Genomic DNA, 16,542 nt, shown 5'->3' with positions numbered 1-16,542 from the left:
CTGGTCACTATTAGTGGATGTAGTGAACTCTGAGGTGCAGATGTTGAAGTTCAGCTTTACATTCTATTTTTACTAGTGGCCCATTTACAACTGTTTTCTAATACTGGAAGTAATTCTGTGTAATGTGGCAGAAAATTGATATTTTTTAAACTTTATGAAAAAAGCAGAAAGCAAAACAACTACAAAAAGATGAATAAACAGACATAAAGAGAATAGACAAAATCCTTTTTTCAAATTTGTTCACATTTACATATGAACAGTAAAATGTACTGTATATTTGCATGATGACAGTATTGTTCCTTTGATGAAAATATCTTTATATTTAAAGTGAAAAATAAAACACGTTCTTTAGGCTACATACTGGAACAGGGTTTAATAGAAGTGGCTTGATTTTTGAGTGGAAATTGTTTATTATTAAGATCTACACATTTAATTGTATATGTATTTCATTTAGATGTAGAAAATACATAATTTTAATTGTATGGGGGAGACTAGACAATTGTTTTAAATACAGTTTTGAAAACTTGAGATTTAGTTTCAAAATATGTGTTAACAATTGGGAAGAATGTATTCACTGAGAATTTTATTTTCATTATTATGAAGGGTGTTTGATGTAGCGTGTGCATAATTTAAAATTATTTAATATTATTGCTATCTATAGGAATAAAAATGGCATTAGTGGATGTGATAAAAATGACTGAAGTAAATTCCTGTAAGCATTTTTCAGTGTTTCTAATGCACATTCAAGTTTCGTGTATGTAGATGTGTTTAAAAAAAAAAGAAAAAAAAGGATTGTTAGACATACCACATTCTAAAACCACAGAGTCCCAAACTAAATACCCTTTTTATCTGATTACTTTGGATAATTGTAAGAAATATCTCTCACTACACTTTCTGTTGCTGTATATTTTGTATGCAGGGGAATAGCCTACTTATTGTTATTTTATATATATATATATATATATATATATATATATATATATAAAATTACAATTAATGTGTGTGGCTGCGTGTGTGAATCAACTGAACTGAATAACAAGCTTGTCTTTAAATACAACTATACGTCATTGTAAAAATAAAAAGTATGTATTCTGAAACTTTCACCAATTCAGTAGAAAAAAATCTTACATAAAGAAGTAAAAAAGTGACAATAAGAAAAAAAAATCTTGCCGCATTTCTGTGTTCTTCTCAAGAAGACTTAATGTGGAAACAGCAGCATAGCCTGGAAGAGCTACACAGTAACTCAGTAAAGCTTCAGAATTACTGTAGAGCTTCACATATCTCAGTAGAGCTTCACTGTCCATATCTCTATTAATTTGTAAGCTTGTAAGCCTCAGCTCCAGCGGAATACTTTATGTAGCCATAAAACGATTGATTAACTATGAAAGTGCTGACCTCTAAATCCTCATCACTAGACATCTCAAGAATCAATCTGTATTTCTTCTTTCTGAATATTTGAAAAATGGAATGAGAATTACAGTAGAACATACAAACACATTAGTTCCCACACATCATCAGAACTGAATGTTTAACAGGGTTTTCAGTTTCTGGCAGAATTTCAAACTGTTGCACTAAGCTTGTCATTATTTAGTTTTCCACTATTGATTCATTTTCTTGATTTTGCTTGCACGCATAATGTTTCTTCTGTCACAAAACAGCTTCAAAACAGATTCAGATACCCTAGTACAGATTTATTTTTGATGGTTGCTAGCCTATTCACAACACACATCATTTCAAACTGACAAAATATCATCATCATAACGCTTCTTTAAAGTTGGATTTGAGTTGGGTCTGTGGCTTCCTGAAATGGGTATACAGTCGGATATCTTTATATGGATTTGGTGTTTCCTGTCTCTACATTAATTGCACTAATGTCTTTGAACAGCAACATCCGGTAAGTTGTTTTCTGTCTTCCACACTCTCTTTCTTTCCTTTGTTCAATTTTGATCTTACTCACTGAGTATAGCAGCTGGGCTCTTGTAAACAACGATAAGTCCTGTAATCCTTAATGCAGAAGTGTGTGCGCGCGCACACGTTTGGGTGAGTGGGTGTTAAGGTAAAACCAGTGTGTTTATGAATGAAACATCTGTGGAGCATGATTGTTATTTTGAGAATTTTGTTTTACTAGGAACTTCAGGATTCTGCCAGTCCGTTGACGTTCTACAGTAATTGACAAGTCAGAGCAGGAAGGCCACATATGGTAACTGCATGCATCTCTGTGCATAAGTGGTTTGTATGTGTGAGATCGTACATTTATTAAGAAGAGCTTCACTTCCCGAAAGCTTCTGAATCACCCTACATTTCACCGCCCTTTTTCTGACCTCACCATTTACTATAAAAGTTAGATACAAACTGTTTCTTTCAACCATTCCTAGTTGAAAATAGTATTTATTTTATTTTTGGGTATTTAATTCTTATTTAGGGTAATTATTGTTTGAAATTTATTTTCTTTCAGTAAAAGATTTTTTTAATGTATTTGATGATCATGTTGGTGTTTGTGGTACTTTCTTCCCTGCGTTTGTGTCTTCTCCTGCCTCTCTCCATTACGCACACGCTCCCTCTCTCCTTCCATGACTCCTCTCCTCTCTTGGCCTTAGATGACCAGGTGCGGCAGAGACACCTGTACACAGGTACTTTTGGTATTTTTACAGCTCTTGCTACGTTTACGCACATTTACAAAATTTCTGTTAATTTCTGAAACATTTTCTGTGTTTGCTGCTGATGATGTGTTTTTGTGTAGAGTTTAAACACAGAGGCCTTTTCCTTGAGATGTTTCCTAATGGCACAATTACAGGAACACCCAGGCAGACAGGACACAGTAAGTCAGACAAGCCAGAATATTTTCCACAATTCTTTCAGTCCTTCTAATTTGTGCGTGCACATGGGTTTCCGTTTGTGTGGCTAATCTACTGACATTTTACCTCAAGTAATGCTAGTTTTACAGAAAGAGAAGCTGTTAGACACTGTGTTCAGAGGTTAGAAAAAAGAAGTTTGTTTAGAACCTGATTGTTTGTTTACCATGCAAATTATCCTGAATTATATAGTTTGTTTGAGCTGTTTGGCTGATTTGTGTGTTTATTCATAACACATGTACACAGAATATCAGATTAATTAGAAATCTTTTGTACTGCATATTCTGTAAAAGCAAAGCAACTCTCTTCTCATCACAGTTATTGTTTCATCAGTTTTATCAGTTTACAATAATAACGATGTTACATAAATCATAGTATTGTGATTTGTATTTGTGCGTATGTGTGTCAGCTGTGATAGAGCTGAAAGCTGTGAAATCAGGAGAGACTGCAATTTGGGGTGTAATGTCATCACGCTACTTGTGTATAGATGCATCTGGTCAGCTGTTTTCGCTGGTGAGTCAGATGACTACATAGAGGTTTCCTTTACCATTCTTTTCAACCAGAAATTTTACATTAAAATGTACAATGTTTACAATAATATTCTATTTGTATACTATACATCTTTTTATTTTCTTTTAAAATGTTTTCTTTGTTGAAATAAAGTATATGTTTTGTTTGTTCTTTGCATTCTGTTTGTTTACAGAGTGTTTATTTGGATGCTGACTGTTCCTTCATTGAGCAGTTAGAGTCTGATGGCTACACCCATTTCCTATCCACATACCACAAACTTCCGGTGTCCCTCAATTTTAAAGGCCTCCCTCAGAAACACATGCTACCCTATTCTCAGTTCCTACCACTCAGAAATAACCTGTTTCTAGAGACTAAAGCAGAGGAACAGGACAACGCAGAGCATTTTCAGACTGAAGAAGATTTGGACTCAGATGACCCACTCAGACTCAGACAGTCTGTTCAGAACCACAGGAGTCCACTCTTTCACATGGACCAGTAGGAATCAACCTGACCTGCTATTCTAGATGGAACAGTATCAACTGTATCTGCACAGGAATCAACCCTACCTGCTATTCTACATGGACCAATAGGAATCATTCTCAACATGATTCTCAACAATTACTAACATAATCAGAATTAATGTTTTCATGTAAACATTTTCATCATTCATTCATGTACAGCAGTACATTTCCAATATGTTTGGGGGTAGTGGCAGCTCAGTGGTTAAGGTACTTGAATTATAATCAAAGGTTGCGAGTTTAAGCCCCACCACTGCCAAGCTGCCACTGTTGGGCCCCTGAGCAAGACCCTTAACCCTCAATTGTTCAAGTTGTATTCAGACATAATTATAAGTTGCTTTGGATAAAAGCATCAGGTAAATGCCATAAATAGGTTCTTTATACAAATTCTTGACTCTTAATTGTTATTTCATTATTATTTGACTGCTCACAAATTTAAAAAGTTAAATTTGCATTTCCTTTCATAATAATTACTTGATATTTGTATTTGCCTTTATCTTGTGGTAATCTAGACTGCAGCTATTTATGAAGTGTGTGATAAATAACTAAAACCAGCAAAGGATTATTTAAGCAATTTGTTTGCATATTTATCCCATTATTTATTACTTAGTACTTTGTTTTTGAACTGTGGTGTTATTGTGTGCGAGGCGTAAATTGAGCAGAGAGGCTGTCTCAAGATGACAGACCTGGAGGGGGCCGTAGCAGGTTCATTCATTTGTTTGTCAGATTTTAACTCGAGTTAAAAATCATTACAAATAATAGTAATTGCTGTACTACTATTGCTGTATTAAAATTTTAAACACCTTCTGAATTACCAGTTGAATAATTACTGTAACAACAAAATAGCAGTTGCTTGTTTATTTATTCTAAAAACTCCTGTGATACTTATGATGCTAAACTGCATCACAGACCATTAATGAATCAAAATGAGGCTGAACTCAGCTGGGTTATGATCAACATTACAAATATTAACAATAACCAGCAACAATAATAACAACAATAAAAATTGCATAAGAATTTTGATAATTTCATGTTGACAATTTTCCTTATACAAACCGAATGAGTTTGTAAGTCTACATGTTGACTATAATGTATTTACAACAGTAGTGATTATAGAGTACAGAATGTTTTATAAAACATGATACAATCCCGCTTTCAAAACCCCAAATAAGCAAGCCAAGGGCAACAATGGCAAGGAGACCCTAGAGCATGAGGAATAAACCTTAAGAGGAACCCAGACTCAAAGGGTTCACCATTGAGATAGAGACACATCACCTAACCTACGTGCCTGAGAATGGGTTTGCACACAAACAGGAAAGTGGCCGGGAGGTCTCTGATGCTGACTCAGTAACAACGGGGCTCTCTATCACTTCCGGCACAAGGAACGCAACACCGCCAGCAATATCATATCCCAATATAAAGGAAATGCCACTAAGTGGCAATTCTGACTGAACCACTACCTTGACTGGCCCAGTATATGTGCTAATGCTCAAATACATTATATGCAATAGGAGTCTTGAGTACACCTAGCTCCACACCTTACACTATCACATCACTACTGAAATATGTATCAGTGCAAAAAGCTAAGATCTCGTCTAAAACCAGAGACACAGCTGCCCTGTATCGCTTAAACCCTTGATAGGCTGCCTCCTTTCATCTGTCTCAGAGAGAGATACACTGCCTGGCTAAAAAAAAAAAGGTCACCACCTGGATTTAACTAAGCGAATAGGTAGGAGCCTCCAATTGGATAATTACTGCATGGGTGATTATGTTTCAGCTGGCAAAAAGTTATTTAACCTTAACTGATGCAGTAAGTTCTCATTTGTTAAACAACCATGTCGAAAGACACTTCCTGTGGTCATGTAAAAGATCTTAATCTGTTTCAGAAGGGTCAAATTATTGGCATGCATCAAGCAGAGAAAACATCTAAGGAGATTGCTGAAAGTACTAAAATTGGGTTAAGAACTGTCCAACGCATTATTAAAAAGTGGAAGGACAGTGGGGAAACATCTTCAAGGAAGGAATGTCGTCGGAAAAATTCTTCAATGATCTTCAATGATCATTTAAAGTGTGGTGAAATCAAATCATAGAAAAACAACAGTAGAACTCAGGGATATGTTTAATATTGAAAGTAAGAACATTTCCACATGCACAATGCGAAGGAAACTCAAGGGATTGGGACTAAACAGCTGTGTAGCCTTAAGAAAACCACTTGTCAGTGAGCCTAACCGGCAAAAACGGCTTCAATTTGCTAGGGAGCATAAAGATTGGACTCTGGAGCAATTGAAAAAGGTCATGTGGTCTGATGAGTCCAGATTTACCCTGTTCCAGAGTGATGGGCGCATCAGGGTAAGAAGAGAGGCAGCTGAAGTGATGCACCCATCATGCCTAATGCCTACCGTACAAGCCTGTGGGGCAGTGCTATGATCTGGGGTTGCTGCAGTTGGTCAGGTCTAGGTTCAGCAATGTTATGTGCCCAAAGAATTAAGTCAGCTGAGTACCTGGATATACTGAATGACCAGGTTATTCCATCAGTGGATTTTTACTTCCCTGATGGCACAGGCATATTCCAAGATGACAATGCCAGGATTCATCGAGTTCAAATTGTGAAAGAGTGGTTCAGGAAGCCTTTTTTGGCCAGGCAGTGTATAAAGCCCTTAAAGATAAAGGGTCTGAAAACTGGATCAACAGGTAGTAACGATGAGCATGAAGGCAAGGTACTCACAGCACTTACCTTTTTCACCATATTCACAGTATGTGAATTCAAAGTAGGACAGTTGGCGATTAAGTGTCCATGCTCATGTCAGTAAAAACACTCACGGGTCTCAGTCAGAGACTCTGTAGTATTCTTGATAGTCATGGTAGAAGTTGAGGTGTTCTGGGGCTTTGACAGCTGGGCTGTATCACGGCTGCTAGACAAAAGGGAAGTAAACAGTTTTATGTGTAAGAACAAATTCATCAGCCAACATAGCTGCCACAGACAAACTACACCCCTTCTGTTCATTCAAATAAAGTTTAAATGATGTAGCAATTTTGTAGCCATTGTAGCTGCCTTAGTTCACATTTATCTCTATGACAAATGACTGCAGCATGCAGTGCCTGAACATCCCGCTCCATTTTCTGCTTGCTGTGTGACATAATGAGTGCTGATTTAATGAAAACATATTTGCAGCATACTGGCTTGGTAACATGACATCCATCCTGCTGGACAGTGTGGAATTTTTAAGACAGTGTGAGGCACAACAAAAACAACCATCCAATAAACCATATATAATGACCTAAATAACTGCTGCAGCTAGGATTAGTAAGCACAACATCCAAACAGTGTCATCTGAAGTCTAGGTTTACCATGCTCTGTATGATACATGTAATTGAACAGTACCATAAGGTACACTAAACAGTACAGAGTTTGACAAACGTAGCTTTAAAATTATGTCATGTAGCTTATGGCAGACATAAATCAAGCATTCACGTATATACAAACCATTCATGAAAATATTCAACCATGTTCCTGCATTGACCAATGGAGACCGCGAGCTGACACTGGAAAACAGTAGGCGTCGATGCGCAAATCAATTCTGCTTTATATAAAATAGGATAAAAAATGCGTTTCCGTTGGACTTCAATTACATTTCCAAGAAGTCATCGCTACAGAAATGCATTTGTGCTTAAGAGTGCGAGCTTAATCGAAAACGTGTGGAAATAAGAACCTTTCTAAGAAATATACATAAAGCCCAACAGAGCTTTTATTTATATTTTCACTTTAGCAGAGTTGGAGCGTGATTCACACTCCACACACACTACGGTTGCCGGGAAGATCCATCGCGTTACAATTACACAAAGCATATTCATCAAAATAACAACACAGCACGGTGCAAATTCAGAAAAAGCATGCAACATCAGAAACGCTGCAAATCCAGTCACAGCACAATGGACGTTTGCCACAACACAACAGAACTGCTGCTTGCAGAGGACACGGAGAGGAGGTGGACTTCTGAGAACAGCGCGAAGTCTTTGGCTACCGTGGTTTTATCATGATATAAGTGATACCGAATGAAAGACCGACCTATTCGTGCGTATTTATTTATGCTAGGCTGTACAGAAAACGCCTTAAAAACGATGATAAAATCCAATTTAACACAGTTCATGTTCTGTCTAAATATCTATCTACTAGTTTACAATCCCATTCAATCTAACGAGAAGCTGCATAATAAAACTCGGGTCTATGGCAGAATACATACAATTAGTGTTTTGTATGCGTGGATCTATAAGCATCACACTTAAGAGAAGATAAGAACAAGATAGTTGTCCAGCATAACAAATGACCAAACTGGTCGCCCAGTATAATCAGATTGAGATTTGACCAATATGACCCTGCTGCTTGATCATACTGGTTGAAAATCTTGATCAAGTTGTTTATGCTGTTGGACCCGCTGTCCAGTTGGAAATTGTAGCTAAACCATCAAACTTGAACCAAAACGTAGCCTTTGCTGGTCTACCAGTTTAATCAGATGGTTTAACGAATATATCTACAGGTATATCTATTGCCTGGATGTCCGTCTTTTCAACCATCTTGACCAGATTACATCATTTGACACCAGCAAATTATCTGGATTTTGTAGCTAGGGCTGTAGCATGCCTGTTACCAAGGTCAACAGTTTACCATAGATATATACAGATCTATTCTAACAGTGCAAAAAAAAAAATAAAAAAATAAAAAAATAAAAAAAAAGTAATTACATAATTTAGGTATTCAAAGAAAACATTAGAATTCATGAAATAGAATGAAATGAAATGCACTGTCTATATCTACAGATGAAGACTGGACCATCTCATAGCACAGGTGAAAGTTTATTAAGTTAATACATGTCCCATTGTCAAAGGTACTGTTTTGTGCAACATAACTGAGTGATCTAGTAACCAACCTCTCACAGGTCATGTTCTGTGCATAAAACCATTGATGTAATTCAACAAAAAAATATCTGTATACTACTTCCTCAAAGACTAAAGCTAACAGTGTGAAAAATTGAGGTGTTAAGGTAACTAAAAGAGTGTTTACAGGAAAAAGAGGCTTAACTAAATTTTAATTTTAATTTTACTAAATCTAGGCCCATATTATTAAACCGTCTCAAAGCATGAGTGCTAACCTAAGATCATATTTTTGTCTTATTTACAACAATGACATAAACAAATCCTAGATCAGCCTTGAGAAGCTTTATGAATATGTACCCAGATTAAATAATCTCCAAGATATTTAAATGCTTATTGTAAAATGATTAATAAAAATATAACTTAAGATCAGTTCTGTTTTCAAGGTGAATTTTTGAAAATTCTTAGCAATTAAAATGTATGAACATTATTTTCATGAATTAGATATCCAGTGCTACATGTGTCAATGAGCTACATCTGTCCGTGAGCTACAAAGGTGCACAGATATATTCAAGCCTGCTCCAGAATGTTGTTTCCACTTCATGAAGACACTGCAGGACAACGAGAAAGTCATCCATGATTATATTAAATGATATTTCATCTACCACAACCATTTCTCCATTCAGAGGTATTTGTGCATTTTGAGATCTGTGTTCATACATTGTGTGATGTATAGGTATAATTTGTACAACTTTGTTGTGCTTAGCTGAGTATTTCCTTGTGGTGTGTACAGCACCAGCATAACAGCCATATTATTAGTTTTCATTTTCTCTATATTCAGTAGATGCCAAGGAAAAGCCTGCGCAGATATAATAGAGGTATTTGTTGCAAGAAATCAAACAGAGATCATGTGACCTTTGCTATGCCTCTCACTTTGTTACAGTATCCATATTAATATAATTTTGTTGGCTATGTGATATGTGAGACAATACACACTATGAACTGTATACAGTTTAATTGTATGCTTTAACAAGTATTAATAATATCAGACTTAATGGATAAAATTTTACATGACATGCTTGAACGTGAAGTGCAGTGATTAATCAAAAAACTATCTGTTAGCACTTTGGACTACCAGTTGCTGTAAGCTTCTCTTGCATCACTTTAATTTACTTTCAAGATAACATGCTAGGATGTGAAGTGCAGTGATTAATAAAAAAAACTATCTGTTAGCACCTGGGAATAGCAGATGCTGTAAGTTTTTGTTGCATCACTTCATGACACATCTGTTTGCATTGCCAGTTGTTGCTATGGCAGCAATGAAATTAGGAAATTCAAAGAAAAACAACTCATCTACACTCTTGGAACTTTAGAACCCCATATGTCCTGTGGCCCAATGTCACACGTGAGGGGAATCCCATGAACACCTTTACAGATCAGTCTGTGGAAAGACACTGAAGAGGACAGAGGAAAAATTAGGCGTTTCTGGAGATGGTGTGCTGGACGCATCGAGGACGAATACACAGACACAAAGGATGTGGAGGGTAAATGTAAATATAATGCCACTCACACCTGCGGTTGCTGGTGCTGCCACTCATACCTGTGGTTAAAATTCCTTTTTTTGTCTTTAGCGCTGCATTGTCGCCTCTATCTCCCAATAATTCATACTCGACGCTTTAGAAATCTAATTTTTTGGGGGGTATATGCCATTTCCTGTTATTTGTCCAGAATACACACACTTTCACTTTGGAATCCACAAAGTTTTATAAATGAGGTCCCTGAATAACATCAATCTATTTCTACACTATATAGCTTTTTAATTTCATATGTCTGTGTGTCTTTCTGTTTGTCTCTCTCTCTCTGTGTGTGTGTGGTTCTGTGTCAGTAGTGGGGCCTGTGGCCCGATTGGAGTGTTTGCGGTGTGAGAAGGAGGAGTTGGAGAACAGTTTGTTGGAGCAGCTGAAGGAGTTGAGGTTGCAGAAGCAGAAGGAGCTGCAGGTTCTTCAGGAGATGCTGAAACACAAGCAGCAGGAGGAGACAGAGCTCCTACAGAAACAGCAGGAGGAGGAGGAGCATAACAGGTCCATCAAGAGTAAGTACTATGGAAATGCAATAATACTAACATAACTAATAATGAATGTTAGCCTTTAGGCTCCAATAAAAGTGATACTAATATATGTATAGTACTATATATATTATATTTTATATATCCAGTAGTAATTATGTAGTATATACAATCTGTGTTCTATATATATATATATCCAGCAGTAATGATACTTGCTCTGGCAGATATGAAAATGGCCTGTGAACAGGAGAAGAAATCTCTGGAGGAAGAACTTGAGAAGCTCAGACTGTCACTGCAGGTATAGATCCCTTATAGTGTCAGTACACATCCACCAGTACCTCCACCTTTCACTTATAACGTCAGTACACATTCAGTACACATTCCCACCTTTCCATTGTACTGGCTATAGTGATGATTCGTGTGTGTGCACATGTGCGTGTGTGTGTGTGTGTGTGTTATACCAGTCCATAGAGGAGGACATTATGAGTCTGAAAGTGGCGCTGGAGATGAAGAACCAGGAGATCAAAGATCAGCACGATCTTTTGGTAAAACTATATACTCTGTATGTATACTATATACTCTGTATGTAGTACCTGGTTTAACACTATATCCTCTGTATATATACTATATACTGTTTATGTAGTACCTGGTTTAACACTATACCCTCAGCTTACTCTAGTCTGCAGATGTGAAGAAATTAAACAGAATGTGTTTCTGTGTATATGTGTACCCCTATGTGTGTGTGTGGGGGGGGGGGGGGGGGGGAAGCATGTTCTGGTTCTCCTGCAGCAGAATGCCTAACCTGCAGGAGTACCTGGAGAAAGAGGACATGGAAAAGAAGCTTCTGAGCCAAACCAATGAGGAGCTGCTCTGTAAGTAAAATATAAATATCTGTAAATATCTATATAATATGTAAATAAAAGAAAGATGTGGTTGTATAGTGTAGTCGTTTGATTATAAATAATCTCATAATAATCTTATTCACAAATTCTTATACATTTATATGGTAAAATTCACTCATATACTCAAATTCCATATGATACATAGAAAACGTCCACTTCATCTATTTTATAGTTTTTTCCTGATCAATAATACAAAAAAGAAAAAGGAAAAAAAAAAAAGATGAACAGCACCCTCTAGCGATGAACCTCAATTATTTCAAGATAACTGTAAAACATGGCTAAGTTAAGTCGGCATTAAAACAAAAAATGCTCAGATTAACTTGTGTCTCATGGCACGCAACTGAGTTTAAAACTAAACACAATGAAATCAAATGAAATTGACCCAGCTGCGACAGGCTCAGCAACCACATTTAATTTCACTGATTGGTCAGTTAGCCAGGCTATACAAAACAGGCTATTGTTAGAAATTCTGCACATGTGCTTCACTTAGCTTCACATCTCACACTGCTTATAATTATAAGATAACGTAGCCACATTCGTAATAGCGTGGTGAAATCTGCCAAAAATGGTCAAAGGGTCAAACTGCGTGAAGTGTGCCCAGGCCCAGAGCTACTTTGCTGGGCATGATTCTGTGACCTCTTGGGCCTTGAAATGTGGTGCTTTGAATGATTTAAAGAGTGAAACGGTCTGAAGTATGCCCATGTTTAAAGCAACCTTGCTGGGCATGACTGTGTGACGTCTTGTGCCTGGAAGTCTGGTTGTAGTATTTTCTTAAAGGGTCAAACTGCGTGAAGTGTGCCCAGGCCCAGAGCTACTTTGCTGGGCATGACTGTGTGACCTCTTGGGCCTGGAAGTCTGGTTGTAGTATTATCTAAAGGGTCAAACTGCATGGTCTGCCCAGGCCCACAGCTACTTTGATGGGCATGATTCTGTGACCTCTTGGGCCTTGAAATGTGGTGCTTTGAATGATTTAAAGAGTGAAACGGTCTGAAGTGTGCCCACGTTTAAAGCTACTTTGCTGGGCATGACTGTGTGACCTCTTGTGCCTGGAAGTCTGGTTGTAGTATTATTTAAAGGGTCAAACTGCGTGAAGTGTGCCCAGGCCCAAAGCTACTTTGCTGGGCATGACTGTGTGACCTCTTGTGCCTGGAAGTCTGGTTGTAGTATTATTTAAAGCGTCAAACTGCATGAAGTGTGCCCAGGCCCAGAGCTACTTTGCTGGGCATGACTGTGTGACCTCTTGTGCCTGGAAGTCTGGTTGTAGTATAATTTAAAGGGTCAAACTGCATGAAGTGTGCCCAGGCCCAGAGCTACTTTGCTGGGCATGATTCTGTGACCTCTTTGGCCTTGAAATGTGGTGCTTTGAACGATTTAAAGAGTGAAACGGTCTGAAGTGTGCCCACGTTTAAAGCAACCTTGCTGGGCATGACTGTGTGACCTCTTGTGCCTGGAAGTCTGGTTGTAGTATGATTCAAAGGGTCAAATGGTCTCCATTGTGTGTCCAGGTTTAAGGCTACTTTGCTGGGCATGTGATTTAGAGAGCGTTGGAAGTCTGGATCCTGTATTATTTAAAGGCTCAAATCACAAGAAAGTGTGCCCAGGGACGAAGCCACTTTGCCCTGCATGGTCGATGTGACACGGTGGGCCTGGAAGTATGGATTCCCCCCATCTATCCATTCACTTGAAGGGGGTCAAAGTGCCCGAATTGTGCCCAGGCACGGAGCTAGGTCGCCGGTCATCAGCACGTGCGCACTTAGACCCTTGAAAACGTGAGCCCCAGGGGCCGCGCGGCATCGAATGTGCACGGCCTTCGAGCTACCGACTGGCCACGAGAGCTGGACCCATCGGGTACGGAAGCCTTTCCGTCACGTGCTCGTTTTCCACTCCAGCCTGCGAATTTAAAACCGACGCGCATTTTATTCTTTTCCCCTTTTATCCTTTCATATCTCTCCGCTACTTTGGAGAAGAGAGACCTCTGTATATATACTATATACTGTTTATGTAGTACCTGGTTTAACACTATACCCTCAGCTTACTCTAGTCTGCTGATGTGAAGAAATTAAACAGAATGTGTATCTGTGTATATGTGCGCACCTGTATGTGTGTGTGTGTGTGTGTGTGTGTGTGTGTGTGTGTGTGTGTGTGTGTGTGTGTGTGTGTGTGGAGAAGCATGTTCTGGTTCTCCTGCAGCAGAATGCAGCACGAATTGCCAGGAAAGACCTGCATGTCGCCAAGTCCAGGTCTCTACACCTCTGCACTGTTTCACTCACACGTCATCATGTGGTATGAGCAGGACTAAGACCTTTAAGGGAGACTCCTTTAAACCTTTAAGGGACTAACCCAGTACTTGTTTTCTTCATATCGCTGGGTTTGTCACCTTTCATCACAAGAATCTGTAGCACTCAATCTGGTAAAACTATTCACTCTCTATGTATACTATATACTCTGTACCTGTCAAGTTGAAATCAAGTGTGTGTGTGTGTGTGTGTGTGTGTGTGTGTGTGTGTGTGTGTGTGTGTGTGTTATACCAGCCCATAGAGCAGGACATGAGTCTGAAAGTGGCGCTGGAGATGAAGAACCAGGAGATCAAAGATCAGCACGATCTTTTGGTAAAACTATATACTCTGTATGTAGTACCTGGTTTAACACTATATCCTCTGTATATATACTATATACTGTTTATGTAGTACCTGGTTTAACACTATACCCTCAGCTTACTCTAGTCTGCAGATGTAAAGAAATTAAACAGAATGTGTATCTGTGTATATGTGCGCACCTGTATGTGTCTGGTTGTAGTATTATTTAAAGGGTCAAACTGCGTGAAGTGTGCCCAGGCCCAGAGCTGCTTTGATGGGCATGATTCTGTGACCTCTTGGGCCTTGAAATGTGGTGCTTTGAATGATTTAAAGAGTGAAACGGTCTGAAGTATGCCCATGTTTAAAGCAACCTTGCTGGGCATGACTGTGTGACCTCTTGTGCCTGGAAGTCTGGTTGTAGTATTATTTAAAGGGTCAAACTGTGCCCTGTAAACCGCACTGCGCCCTTCTGCGAAGAGCAAAGATGGTAAGGAAATCTCACAATTAATATCGCGATATGTCATCAGCTTGGCAAACGTCACATCCGGGTCACCCCAACACCATCTCAGCCTGCAGATGGCGTAAGTTTACACGACGGATTCTTTTATTCTCTTCAACGACAAAACTCAGGTCTATACACCAAAAATATGGCTGATTAAAATGCACGTAAATTAAATTTAGGGTCAATAAAATGCATATGAATTGACGTTTTGACTGATAAGTAGTTTTATTTGACTCAAGTTTAATCAACATCTTTCAACTTTATCCATTTTTATTACTTGCCTTATTTATCGTTTATTTGAAGTTTGCGGGCGCAACGTTGTGATTGACATTTTTGCCTCGAGAGGCGGAAGTAACGAAAATTGCTTGGGTTAAACCATTGATTAATTAATGAATGTTATTGGATAAACAAGGCAACTGAAACAGTTACTAATGTTAAGTGATAAAAGAGTCCGGTAACACAAACGGCTTGAGTTAAGCGTTAAATGACGTGACACAAAGTTATTCGAATTATTTAATTATATACCACTGTAGTATTTAGTTCACATGCATTTGTTGTTTACACCCTCATAGAAACTCCCCTGGTCATGAATGATCAAACTTGATATTTGATTTTTAAAAATATATCAAATCAAGACTGTTTTAATCCTTTCTTTTCCAGATAACTATCACTTACATTTTCAATTCACAAGCATTTTTTCATGACCAGCTTAAATTTTCATGGATTTTTATCAGCTTCGATTTCATCATTTAGAATTTGCTAGTTCCTCCACTCATGTGCCTGAAATGTTACTAAACCGTGTTGTAAATTAGTAGATTCATTCCTGTTTGAGGAATTCTGGCTTGTGTTTATTGTCTGTGGGCAGAAAGGCTTTCCTAGATGCCAACTGACAAAATGTTCCAAGAGTTCTAAGAAATTATTGAACTTCCCTAAAAAAAAACCACACACACACAAAAACAAATAAGTAAGCTGAGAGAACTAAAACGAAAGCTATAAATACAACTTGACAGTTTTCAGCAGCAGGCGAATTTGTACGGTTACTGAGCTGCCATCTAGCTAGCTATCGGAAGCACTTTTAACAGTGCAAAGTCAGTAGCTAGCTAGCTACTGACTTTGCACTGTTAAAAGTGCTTCCGGTAGCTAGCTAGCTAGCTAGGTAGCTTGGTAATGGCTTTGCACTGTTAACCGTGCAGCCGGTAACTAGCGGTATCTAGTGGTTTAAATGCTTGCGGTTTAAATGCTTGGTGGACATTTGATTGTATGGTTTACTGAGCTGAAAGCTAGCTAGCTACTTTACTGGGTATGATTCTGTGACCTCCTGAGCTTGGAGGTCTGTTTCTAGTTTTGGTTAAAGGGTCAAACTGCATGGTCTGCCCAGGCGCAGAGCTCCTTTGCTGGGCATGACTGTGTGACCTGGAAGTCTGGTTGTAGTATGATTTTAAAGGGTCAAATGGTCTCCATTGTGTGTCCAGGTTTAAAGCTACTTTGCTGCGCATGTGATTTGGACCAATCGGGTACGGAAGCCTTTCCGTCACGTGCTCGTTTTCCACGCCTTCAGCGCAGGTAGCCTGCGAATTTAAAACCGACGCGCATTTTATTCTTTTCCCCTTTTATCCTTTCATATCTCTCCGCTACCTTGGAGAAGAGAGACGCACGCGGGCTCGTTGGAAAGCTCTGGATCTCAGGATTCAGCCGGTGCTAGCGCCATCCAGATCGGACCCGCCATTCTCACGCTACGATTTTTTAAA

At 38.5% G+C, this 16,542-nt stretch overlaps 2 protein-coding genes across 2 annotated transcripts in view; both read left to right on the top strand.

Moving 5' to 3' along the window:
• Positions 1-2,205, top strand: part of LOC113589171 (liprin-alpha-3-like) — a 54,131-nt gene extending 51,926 nt beyond the window's left edge. The window contains exon 31 of the mRNA XM_027028682.3: positions 2,129-2,205. Within this exon, the coding sequence (XP_026884483.3) occupies positions 2,129-2,169 (41 nt within the window). The 3' untranslated portion in view covers positions 2,170-2,205. The remainder of the gene's footprint in view (positions 1-2,128) is intronic.
• Positions 2,206-2,470: 265 nt separating this feature from the next.
• On the top strand, positions 2,471-4,906 carry fgf21 (fibroblast growth factor 21). Its single transcript, XM_027028684.3, has 4 exons — positions 2,471-2,630; positions 2,741-2,818; positions 3,262-3,365; positions 3,556-4,906. The coding sequence occupies exons 1-4, from the start codon at positions 2,471-2,473 to the stop codon at positions 3,859-3,861; spliced, it is 648 nt and encodes a 215-aa protein (XP_026884485.3). The 3' UTR covers positions 3,862-4,906.
• Positions 4,907-16,542: the final 11,636 nt, after the last annotated feature.

This window comes from Electrophorus electricus, chromosome 14 (genome assembly GCF_041902795.1).
Source record: "Electrophorus electricus isolate QZ-2024a chromosome 14, ASM4190279v1, whole genome shotgun sequence".
NCBI classification, from domain to species: Eukaryota; Metazoa; Chordata; class Actinopteri; order Gymnotiformes; family Gymnotidae; genus Electrophorus; species Electrophorus electricus.
This window is presented reverse-complemented; position numbering and strand designations above follow the sequence as displayed.

Coding starts and splice junctions, on each gene's coding strand:
- fgf21 (XM_027028684.3), top strand. CDS start 2,471: ATGTATTTGATGATCATGTTGGTGTTTGTGGTACTTTCTTCCCTGCGT. Junction 2,631..2,740: donor GCAGAGACACCTGTACACAG/GTACTTTTGGTA, acceptor GTTTTTGTGTAG/AGTTTAAACACAGAGGCCTT. Junction 3,366..3,555: donor CTGGTCAGCTGTTTTCGCTG/GTGAGTCAGATG, acceptor GTTTGTTTACAG/AGTGTTTATTTGGATGCTGA.